Source organism: Stegodyphus dumicola, chromosome 4, assembly GCF_044657685.1.
Source record: "Stegodyphus dumicola isolate Sdum_Otavi_A_Nest chromosome 4, ASM4465768v1".
NCBI classification, from domain to species: domain Eukaryota; kingdom Metazoa; phylum Arthropoda; class Arachnida; order Araneae; family Eresidae; genus Stegodyphus; species Stegodyphus dumicola.
Genome location: NC_140771.1, coordinates 72,103,422 through 72,116,201, shown reverse-complemented (window position 1 = coordinate 72,116,201; position 12,780 = coordinate 72,103,422). Strand labels below are relative to the sequence as shown.

General features: G+C 29.5%; 1 protein-coding gene across 3 annotated transcripts in view; it reads left to right on the top strand.

Moving 5' to 3' along the window:
- Positions 1-12,780, top strand: part of LOC118182227 (putative phosphorylase b kinase regulatory subunit beta) — a 155,574-nt gene that overhangs the window by 61,059 nt on the left and 81,735 nt on the right. For 2 of the 3 annotated variants that reach the window (XM_085815074.1, XM_085815071.1), the window contains exons 13-14: positions 2,616-2,713; positions 12,265-12,276. In XM_085815074.1, the coding sequence (XP_085671200.1) occupies positions 2,616-2,713; positions 12,265-12,276 (110 nt within the window). The remainder of the gene's footprint in view (positions 1-2,615; positions 2,714-12,264; positions 12,277-12,780) is intronic. The other variant, XM_085815072.1, reaches the window with a different exon arrangement.

Genomic DNA, 12,780 nt, shown 5'->3' with positions numbered 1-12,780 from the left:
TTAGTACAATAATATATACAGAGTAATCATTAAAAAACTTCACTGATATATGACTACTTTGGAAGAAAAGTAACACAACTCAGAAACCATTAGCTTACAGAAAAACCAAGATGATTCCACAAGATATATTTTTATGTGGAAGGGTATCCAGTTACTTTTGTAACACCCTTCATCAAAGTATACAGGATATTTTCATTTTGATTATGACATAAGCGAACAATCATAATTTTTTTAGTAAAACCAGTTTTCTTCCAAAGTAACAATATGAGCTAATGGACTCGTAGCTAAATGGATATGAGGTAAATGGACTATTTATTCAACCATTTGAAATGAAATTTTAAGATATTGTTATTTGAAGGTATGCACTTAAGATTTTAATGATTTAAAACAATAGAGCTCTCATGGTTTTGGTTAAAGTGAAAAAATTCATAATTTTTGAATGAGAACAGCCTTTTTTTTCCAATGCAAATTGATCAGTACACTGAAAAACTATAAATGGTGTTTGAACAATGCATTTATCACAAAAATTGCAGTATAAGATATTTACAAAGAAAAGCATTGTAAACAACCAATGACAACATAAAAAGGAGGTGCATTGAACACACCCTTCCATAATTCATAGGGATAGACAGTAAAAGCGCCAATCACAGATCACCATGTGTAAAGCATTGCTTACACATGGTGTTCTGTGATTGGTGGAAAACCTTAAATAAGCGATGTTTGTTGAAGATTGTCTCTGAAATCGGGTGTTCGAACGTGCTAACAAGATGATACGTACAGGGAAACAAGGAGGTGAATTAATAAAGCTATTTTACCTCATGCTGCCAAAGCGAGTTTATCAATGAAATCAAATCATAAACTGAAGTGAATTCCATGTTCCATAAAAACTTTACATGATTTGGTAAAAACATTTGAAGGAACTTGATGTGCATGTGATAGGCCATGATCCTGCTGTGTTATGATCACATGTTCCTGAATTTATTGCAAAGGTGCATAATATGATTACTGCAAGTCCATTGCATACGGCAAGAAGTGTTTCCCGCGGTTTGGATGTGCTGAAAACCACAGTCCCCAAGCTTCAACACTCTGTTCTGCAGATGTTTTTTTATTGATTCTAGCCAGTTCAGGTGTTGCGCCCTGAAGGACAAGTATCACTGCGTCAACTTTGAACATTTTTCCTCATCAGGTATGATGAGAAAAAAAGGTGGCTGCTGTGGATATTATGAACGCATGAGGTGCATTTCTCCTTAACTGGGAACATCAAGAACTGTGTTCACTAGGCTGATGAAAATCCTCACGATGCGGCACCAGCACTTTTATATGTATGAAGTAAAGTGATTATGTGATTGGACATCACAAGTGCGTTCGTTCTCAGTCCATGCTTCTTTGAAGAGGTTATTTCTGTAGGAATGAAAATGTGCTTCCTCGCAAGTACTCTGTATATAACAATACTACAGAATTACATAACTCCAGAATTACAACAGTGAAATGTTATTAGTTACATTGTATAGATGAAAGATACTTCTCCTCCACATGTCTCCACGTGTCTTCCATGTGTTTGCCAAGTGCTACAATAGCTCTTTGCAAATAGTTATCTTCCATAACTTTGCAATCCCCTGATCGCTGTCCATTGCATATCTGGTTCTGGTGTTGTCTGAAATCCAAGGTGTACATATCAGATCCATGAGATTTGTCTGAATTGAGAGATGTCATAAAATATGAATTTATACAGATCCCGCTGGCAATGTTATGTTTATCATTTTGTCAACAATCTCCCATAAGCAGTGTGTTATCGTCTACAAAGGTAGGCTCATTGAAAACTTGTAGTTTCCCCCCTCTCCTTTTTTGTGTTGTCATTGGTCCTGCACAATGGTCTTCTTTGCAAATGCCTTACACCGGCAATTTTTGTCATGCGTGTATTATTCCAATGTCATTATGGCTTTCAATGCACTAACCAATTTGTGCACAAAAAAGGGGGGGCATTGCTATTTGAAAATTTCATAATTTTTTCATTGTAACCACAACTGTGAGAGTATTGTTTTAAATCATCACAATCTTAAAGTGCATACCTCAGATAATGATATCTGAAATTTCATTTTGATTGGTGGAGTGGGTTTGCCGCTAGGGGTTCATATATTGGGCAAGATTTTCTGTGACCACTTTGTATATCTGTACATAATAAAGCAGTCTTTCATTATGTGTAATAGTACACTATGTTGTTATTATAGCATAGTAATATTAAACATATCATTTCCAGTAGCTGAAGATTCTTGCATGTGATACATTCTTTTTTCTAGGCTTTTTAGGGCTGAAATTAACTATTGTTTCATTAGTATGTTAGCACTTTTAATTTATTTTTCAGTATCTATTAGATTTTAGTACATTTCATTTTTTCAAGGGCCAGACAGGAAAAGCAATGACATCATATATATTCACATATATAATTTCTTTTTGTATTTAAATCTACTTTTAATTAATTCTTTGCATATGATTTCAAATTTGAGGTACTTTAATTCAGGTTTTTGGAGTTTATATTACTAAAAATTTCTTTCCTCAGTTAGTTTTCATTGTATTCTTTGTATAAAATTAGTGGTGTAATAATTTTTTGATTGTAGTGGATGGACTTCTCCACATTAATGAACTTGACCCAATTAGGCGTTACTTGCCATCGTACAACAGACCACGGAAAACTGGACGTTATTCTGCATTCCAGGTGATTTAATGTGTGATTATCCCTTAAATAATGCAACAATATATTTTTCCCTTTGTTTAAATTAATTAATTTGAAATGAACACTATCATACTAAAAGGTAAAGAATATGCATGGGTTATTTATGGGTAGTTGTTAGAGAGTGAAATGCCTTTTTAACAAACTGCTTTGCAAAGTATGCAAATTCATTTTTTCCTCTGATAATATGTAAAAATGGTTATTCATTGCCTTACCATATTTCAGGTTATTTAATCCTCTGAGTGCCGTGGCTTTTTAAGATTTGTTCTTCAATAACTTTATTAAAACAACTTCCTTTACTAAATTTGTATAATTACTTTTTTCTCCATTTTCATAAACTTCTATTCATTAAGATGATAAAATAAGAAAATAAAATAAATTATCATCTAATATATACCAAATAATAAAAAACCTCATAACTGAATAAGTGCAGTCATGCCACTCAGGATGTTAATAATTGGTGTATTTTGAATAAGGTAAAACTGCCAGGAATCAAGAAAAACTTTTAGTTCAGAAATCAGGTAAAATATACTGGAACTCTTTGTCTTGAAAAATGCAGTGAGTTAAGTAAAAAAGTGCTGCCTGTTCGTTAACTTCATCTCAACCCCTCCTCCAAGTTCTCTATATTAGCTGCATAAGGAAGTTTTGCTTTTAAAATTTTTGTTTGTTAACAAGAGTGATTTATTAGAAGGTTTTATATTATTCTTCCAAAGCTGATTTTCATTCAGCATCATTTTCAAATTAAATAATTATAGCCTTCACTGAATCTGCTTTGCTCCTATTTATGAACAAAAGTAAGAATTTAGATCATTTAATGTTAATGAGAATTGTGAAGCATTATTTTATTAATAGTTACCCTAAATGTATTAGGCCTCTTTTATGTAAGACAGCAATTTGTTAGTAGAGAGTAAATTTTCTTTTTTCTCTACTAATTATGCCACTGCAGTGTTCCTCAAAGTTACTATAGAGGTTGTATATTTTGTAAGTCTTTCTGTTTATTTTTTCTAATAATAGTACATTTAGATTTCTAGTAGATTAAGAGTAAAATGATAATGTGCATTTCCTACAAATTTTTACTGTTTTTTTATTATTATTATTATTTATTTATTTAATGAAAATCATTTCTTCCATAATGTACTTTAATTTAATTAATAAATAATTTACCTAAGCTGTGCGCTTTTACTAAGATGCAGGGAAATTGCAAGTAAAAAAAGGCAATTTGTATTTAAACTATTAATGATGGGTTCACCCCCCCCCCAATATACTGCTGAAATAACATTATAAATTTATTGATTGATAGTTTTAAATTACATCGTGCAAGTATAAATTCCTGGGAAATGAATTAGACATTGGAAAATAATGTTATGCAAAATCATTCACCTATATAGGTTTCTATAAATCCTCTCCCTTTTAAGATATCTCAGCTACCTATTAAAATCTGGGTTCATGTTCTTCGTAAATTATTCACCAAGTGGCATATGGACATTTTCCAGTGAATGATAATAATAAAATGCTAATCTTTTATATCTCTCATTTTTTTTTTTTTTTTTACTCTTATAGAATTTTATATCTTAAAAATTCAAATTTGTTAGTTTTAAAAAGTAAACTGTAAGCAGAGTTATATAAAACATGACACATAATTTATTAAGATACTGTGATCGCGGTGATTAATTTTTATTTCTAAAGTTACATGTAGAATTCTGTATTTAGTAAATGCAGATTTGGGCTAAGACCATTGATTTCATTTTAAACAAGTAATATTAAAAAAAATTGAAATCAATTCCTACTTAGGTCAACAAAGAAAAATTTTATTTTAGCTACTTTTTATTAACATTATTAAAATGTTTTTGTTTCTAATTTATGAAGCTGATAGTGGTCTATAATTTCTCATTCTATCCATCTCTTGTAATGCTTCAGTATTGCAAGGAAACTTTCCAGTGAGTTTCGAGCAGTCCAGTTCTTCAAGTTCCAGTTCACATTCTCCGTTTGCGAAGCAAAGGACATTTTAAAGGGTTATATTTTAAACATAAATTTTTATCACTTTAACATAGAAATATGGGGAGAATTTTCACTACATAATTGGACATTACATCTGCTCCATCCAACTCTATAAAACTACAATTCTTTAATTCCATACATTTTAACACGTTGACTGCCGTGGCGGTCATCAGTGACCGGCACTCAACTTGGCTACAGCGCGGTGGGTGTCACCGGCAACGCAACCAATAGTAAAATACATAATTAGAGTAAATATCGATACTGATAAATTTTTAAATAGTACCATTGTTACAATAATGGTTTGAAGAATAATAAATCGTAAAAATTTAAATTATAAATCATACTAGTGGTCTACAGTGCCTTTGTGACCCCCACCCCAAAAATGTATTAAGCACGATTATATAACTCACATTACCTTCTGTAGATAATGCTTCAAAATAATATGCATCGCATAATAAAAATTTCAAGTTGGCGTCATGGGCAAACGACATAAAATGCATGCGGCAGTCAGCGTGTTAAAAATCTTTAGAACTCTGTCTTACTGTTGCCACTTATTTTCGTTAAATATTACAATCCAACTTATCACAGTCATGTACTTTTATTTAAAAGTTGTTATAAAATTAATTTTTACAGCACATGAGTATTCCTAATAAGCGGTCATAATTTGTAAGTCTTATAATATATTTAATAAAAACAGCATATCTTTAGCTCCGATAAACAGGAATAAATAAGTAGGAATTAACTTTAATATGTGAAAAAAACTGTATTAACATCAGGTATCATCCACTACAAGTTTAAAAAAATGTATTTGAACTTGAGTGGATGAATAAAAAGTATTTTATTAACGATTGAAAATTTGAACAGGATAGAGGGAGAGTGTGAGCTGATAGTAGGAATTTATAAAAGAGAAATTTTAACATGGTTCAAAGGAATGCATGGTCTCTCATGTACGAGAGAAGAAATTACTTTCCATTTTTAAAATTTCATAGTACTAAAAGTAACAGTGAATTGAATAATGATTGAGTTTTTGTATTCCCTTCCATCTGGTAATTTTCCAAAGTACTGTCTTTTTCAATGTGATTGATTTTCATAGTTTTTTTTTAAAAAAATTCTGTTTTTTATGACTATTGAGCTGCGAATATAAATGAGAGAAAGTGAAAAAGCAGATTTTATAATTCGTGTGTACTAAACAATTGTGGAGTTTTTAATATGTGTCATTTTTGTGTTTACTTCTAAAGCATTGTAAAGATTAGACCTAATACAAGTTCATATAAGCATTAGTAACATGTCTTAGAATTTGCTGTTAATGAGATACTGCATGTAAATTTTAAAACTTTTAAAACTCAGCAAGTAATTATTTATGAAAGAGGAAATTTTGATTTATAAATTATACATATTATAAACTTGTTCTTGGCAGTCTGAACAAAATATTGAAACGGGTGATAATAAATGTTTTTAAAAACCATTGTAGTCTTTAGATATTTCTCTGATCTACATAAATAAGCATGTCTAACAGATGTACAGTTTTCAATTCATGTAGTGTCAGGTTTTTCTGTTAAATTCTACCCAGAGTGTGAAATTACTGAATCACTTTGATGGCTGGTAGTCAACTATGGATATCTTGGTAGCTGTTTTTTGAAGAGTTTCTAGCCAATTCACTCCTCTAAGTTGGCTTTTATTTGTTATGTGTTGTAGTGTGCAATTATTGCATTTAAACCTGGCTGAAAATTTGCTTTGTTTGGATTTTCAATCAAAATTTTTAAAGTGCAAATATGATGGGCTTCAGCTGCATTGCATATGCAATTTTATTTTGATATACATGCTGACTGAACCTGTTTTATGTTAAAGATCTGAGATGTTTTTATTGTTATTTCATTGAAGTTCTCACCCCCACCACTTACTGTTAGACTTATACATAACAAAAATTAAAAAATTCATTTTTCAAATCATTTGTATTTAATTTGTTCTGATTTTTTGGGGAGGGTGGGGTGAGTGTATAAAAAAAAATCTGAAAGATTTCAGACTTTACATTATGCCCAAAAGGGCCTTACCTTCCCATTTACACATGTATATTTCAAGAACATTTGGGTTTATGTCCCTTTAGGCTAAAAATATTTAAAAACAGTATATCTTTAGAATTTTCGATAGATAGTCTCACACATTAAAAATAAAAATGTTTTTTCCCACGCAGTTTTGCCATTGCTCACTTTGAAATTGTTGAGTTTGTTATTAAAAAATTCGTTAAAGTTATAAAATATGAAACAGACAATAAAACAAATTCAAAATTCAGGTTTCCAGGTGTCCATGTTTGAGTGGAGGATTATGTTATTCAAACTTTTATGGCTGTAGGTGCCACCGTTTTTTCACGATGCAAGGAACGTACATATGTCATGCACATTCTTCATTATTTACTTTCTTTAAATGTAATGGGCGATAATATTTGGTGGAACAATTTAATAAGTGACACGCCATTTATAGTGAACTGATGCAAAATACCATTGCTAGACTGATAGCCCTTTTGAATAACAATATATAATATTAATGTTATAGTATTTATATAAATACTATAACATTAATATTATATATTGTTATACCATTGCTAGTAATTAATTGTTATACCATTGCTAGTAATTAATTGTTATACCATTGCTAGTAAAATACCATTGCTAGACTGATAGCCCTTTTGAATAACAATATATAATATTAATGTTATAGTATTTATAAGTAGCATATTTAGAATAAACTTTATGTACTATAATATTATCTGAATGATTTTTTAAATATAACATTTTAATATATGATTATGTGGTATTAATATTCAGTATAGTAATTCACGATTTTTTTAAGCATATAAATAAAATTAAAGTACTATGTTTCAAATGTAGCAACACTTGCAGATAGGTTCTGTTGTGGTGATATAATTTAATTTAAAGATAGAACATGAATGTTAGAAACTAAATATAAATCTCTAATAATTAACAATGAGAATAGAATGAAATTTTGTTTATCTAAAAGTACTTTTTCAAAGTGGTTGTATTTTCTCCTTTCTTATATGTCGTCTTCATTTTCTATTCAGTTGTAATTTTCAAAGTAGTGTTGCATTTTACAATTTGATTTTTCAGTATTAAAAGGAAAATATTTAGTCATTAACGTTTAGAATGTTCTATTCTAAATGTACACAGTTGATATTATTGATCATGTTTTATTACTAAATATAATCAATACAAAAAATTTATTCATCTGACTGAAATATGGATATGCAGTGTAACATAGATTGAAAGTTTAAACAAATCAGTGATAAATCTGGAAATTTTCTAAAGCATAATGCCACTAAAAATTTAAGATTTCTAATCTGCATGTATGATGGAAATTAAAAAAGTATTAGAAAAATTCTGTAAAAACTGTAGTATTAAAAAAGTGTAAAGTATTGATTAAGTGGAATCCTTAGAGCTCTAAAATGTAAGACTCATTTAAAATAATTCCTATATCTCTTTCTTAAAACTGTTGTGAGAAACCAAGTTAGAACAATTATTCTGTTTTGCATTAAAGAAAAAAAAACTTCATCCCTTTTTTCTTCAATTATGTACAGGTATGATACACTAATAGTAAATGAAATGCCAACAAGAAGAAAAAATAAGTTTAGAGGAATGAAATGTAGGCAAAGCATTTGTCTAGGCAACATATTTATCTGATTAATGTTTTCAAGGTCACAGGTTAGAGTATGCACAAGAAGAGTGATTTCAAATGTGAAAGCGTGGTACATTAATAACCACTGTAGTTGCCATGGTGTTAAATGCAAACATACAAGTGTACAGCCACTATATGCCATTTTGTGGGATGGAATTCAATGCCTGTTACACTTAGTCAGTCAAACTAGCAATGGTTTATGCTGGTTGTAGATGGCCCTTAATTTGTTGTCCAATTATGTCCCATACATGTTTGATTGGAGAAAGATTGGATGATCTCATATCAACAAAGCAACATGTTGACATTATAGAGCACATAGGGTGATAGCAGCAGTATGGGGACAAGCATTATCTTCTTGGAAAATGCCCCCTGGATTGTTGTTGAAGATTGGCAGCACAATCAGTGCAGTCATCAATCTGACATACAAATTCACTGTCAGGATGTGCATGATAACAACAAGAGTGCTTCTGCTGTCATAGGAATATATTTTCTAAAAACCTTAACTATTAGTATTGATCCAAAGTGTATATGCTGCAGACAGCTTGGTATCATGTACTCACCTTGTCTCCTCGTAACCAACATACACCCATCACTGTAACCAAGATAGAAATGGTTGTCATCTGAAAACAGAACAGATCTCCACTCTACCATCCAGTGAGCTCTAGCTTGGCACCATAGTAGAAGAAAGTATTAATTTGGAGTTAATAGTATGACCGCTACAGGGCATCTGACTCTGTCTTTCAAGTAATCGATTTGTTACAGTTCTCTGTGTCATTTGGTGCCAACAAAATCTTGATTGTCTTCTGCAGTTGCAGTGTGATTCACCACAGACATGTGGCGAATATAGCAGTCTTCGCTTTGAGTGGTGGCATGTTGTATGGCTGGACCCCCCAACCTTCTTGAGATAGATGCCATGATCAAACATGCCTTCCAAATACCATTTATCTAGCACAACTCCTTCTTGTTATTGGGATGTCATTTTCTGTCAGTGTATTTATTTTTCATTAACACCCACCTATTTTTAAAGTAATCGAAGAACTAAATTCATTAGCGCCGAGAGATTTATAGAAAATCAAGCCTTTCTATGCTTAACCATCTAAGTGACGTGCCTTTTTGTATCTGCTTCCAAGGAACTGTTGTATTTAGAAAGCACTTTATTGCTAAATTTATATAATTAATTAATTTAATCACTTTTTCATAAATTTTCATTCATTAAAAGATAGTAAGATTAAGATATATCATTAAAGAAAATAAGGAAAAAAAAGTATTTTAATTAACAAGGCAATATATCTCAAAATGACCAAAAATCTGATGACCCTGCCTGTCAGGCATTTAAGAGACCCAGTTTTACATAAAGCTGAGGTAAACAAATCTTTCTGTTATCAGTCAGTCTGTTTCTTATCAGGCAGTGTTATTTTCATGTAAGAGTAATTTTTATGTGGTACAATGGTTATCTAGTGTTCAGGTGTTTGATTTGCATATAAAACAAAAATATGTAGTAAAGCTTACTGATAGTCCCATCATTACTGTCATAGCCTTAGATGTAATTCGATTTCACTTATGTTCATTGTAATGCATATTTTGCATTAATATTATAATGTTTCAATAGTGTTTTTCATGTTTTCAGCATAAGCTTCAGGAATAGAAGGGAATTCATTTAGATTAAAAAGTGAAATGACTTCTAAATGCATTTTGGATAAAAATTAAATATAGAATGTGCCAAATTATAGAATAGTTTGAAATTATCATGATAATAAAATTTGCACTCAAAGCTACTAAAAGCTTTTTTTTTTTTTTTTTTTTTTTTTTTTTACGTGATTTGGCCACTGTATTTCATAGTATTTGTATAGCTGGTTTCAATAATAAATTTATAATATATATGGTGCTACTTTGGTAGACGGTTGCACAGATTTTTGGCGATTTACGTTGGCGCGATTTTTACAATCGTCAACCATCTTGAAAAACGCTGTTTTTACACATAGTAAAGTATTCGAAACTTAAAAAAAAAAAAATAAATATTGTTAAAAGTAATAGATTAATTTTTTGTTGAAAATGTCGTTTTTTAAGACGGCAGGCAAGTGTGAATAAATACATTTACTATGAGTATAAAATAAGTAGTAAACTAAAGTAAGGCTATTATTACTTTCATAAACTGCTATAAAAACACCGCTATAAAAACATTGTGCCAACGTTTAATTAGATTAAAATATTACTGAAATTGAATATTGAATTAAAAACCATCCTACCAACATTTAAAAGAATTAGAATATTATTAAATTCAAATACTTTAAAATACGTTATATAAAATATAATTAACATTAAAACATATGTGACAATAATTATCTCGGCAATTTTTGAAAATAGTGTATTAATTTTTTTAAAAAAAATTGAAGTATATAATTATAAAATAAAAGAAAAATATGTACTACTCTTGTTTATTGATAAGTACCACAAAAAAATCGAAATCATAATTGAATCGGCTCTTTTAACCATCTTCATCTGTTATCCACATATCTTGCACTTCATTGAAGAAGCAATTAGCGAGGTTTCCTCCAAAAATTTAAAATAAATTTCCTCTGACGCTATTAACAATTAAAAAATAAATCTTTTATTAGGAAAGACAGGTTGGCCAAAATAAGGTCTCAAAGGGCAATTTTTTATTCCAATACCAATAATTCTTGGTAATTACCAATAACAACATTGATCTTCGAAACGGAGATATTCATTCCATTTGAAATCTGAGGAATTCGAAGAGATGAATAATAAAATTTTAAAATGGCGCGGTAATGCACAAAATATTCAGTAACCAATCAAGGAGCTGATTATGCCATGCATAGAATTAAAATTATTTAAATAATCATTCATAATAAAATCATTTTTAAAACAAATGCAAAATTAAATTGTATTTTAATATTTAACAGCCATAAATAATGTTTAAAACATTAGATTAAATTTATAGATATTAATAAAACCAATTACTTTTTAAATAAGGTGATGTCATTGATTACATCATCCACAACATAAAATTATATAAAATATAAACAACAAAATTTTTATTTCAAATAAAAATGTAAAATTAAATTGATTTTTAATATTTAGAAGCTATAAATAATATTTAAAACATGGAAGTTATGCATAATAAAACACATTATTTTTTAATAAAATGACAACAAAGTATCAGTTACCATAAATAACTTATCCAGCAGTGGGTTTACCATAAGTTGTATTACTTACTCGCCAAAAGAAAAATCGCCAAAATCCGTGCAACCGTCTACCAAAGTAGCACCATATATATATTTTTAGAAAAATATTTCTTATGTATCAGTGTTTGTGTTTTTTCTTGTTTTAAGTATCTTTTAGCCATAAAAGTAATCATTTCACAAAAAACATGATACTGCTTTTTGTGACCTATTGCAGGTAAACAAGGTCTTAAATTATATTCACTATGCATTTTTATTGCAAGTATTTTGCTGGAGAAAAGTTATCTTTTACATCAGTGTCTGGTTTGAATTTCACTTATGAAAAATGTCATAGATATCAGTGTAGAAAATTAAGGAAGTGAAAATAGGGAAGAAAATAAATACCTCTGCTGATTATTTTATCAAAAAAGAGTAACAGTTAATAACAAAATAGTTTTTTAGGTTCTGTTGCTAATAAATGAAAATTGTATTTCTAAATTGTGTTTATTTTCTCTGTTGGGTTTTTTTAACCTGTTTTATACTTTTGCTGTTATCAATGCATAATTAATTTAATTTTGTGTCTTTACTTATAAATTATATAAATTTATTGTAGTCCATGCACTTTAAAATTCTAATTATTCATTCTATTTCATTTTCTGCATCTCTACCCAGGGAAAGGCAGCTGTAAGTATATACAAATATGTATTTTTCTTTATCTTCATTTTTTCTTTGCCAGGCTGTACATTTTTCGTGAAAATTAACTCATTATATTAGTGTGTTTTATGTGAACTGCTTAATCGAAATAACATTCCAATTTCTTAAACTAGTGCATGGATTACTTGATATTTTTGCATGGACTACCAAGTATTTTTGCATGTATGTGACTTAGCACACATAATTACAGAATGGAGGAAAAAAAAAATTATTTGGCTCTTGTTTTTCATCAATACTTGATGCTTTTATATCTTCTTATCATTTTAATATATGTATGTGTACAAAAATATTACATATATGTGCTATGTTTAACATTGGTTATGTTGATTTTTTCCTTCATGTTATTTTCTTTTTTCTCGTTCTCTCTCTCTCTCTCTCTTTTTTTTTTTTTTTTTTTTTTTTTTTTAATCCTAATATTGCTTTCATCAAAATTTCATTTAAATGTATTTTGATGAACTTAGCTTTGTCTAAAAT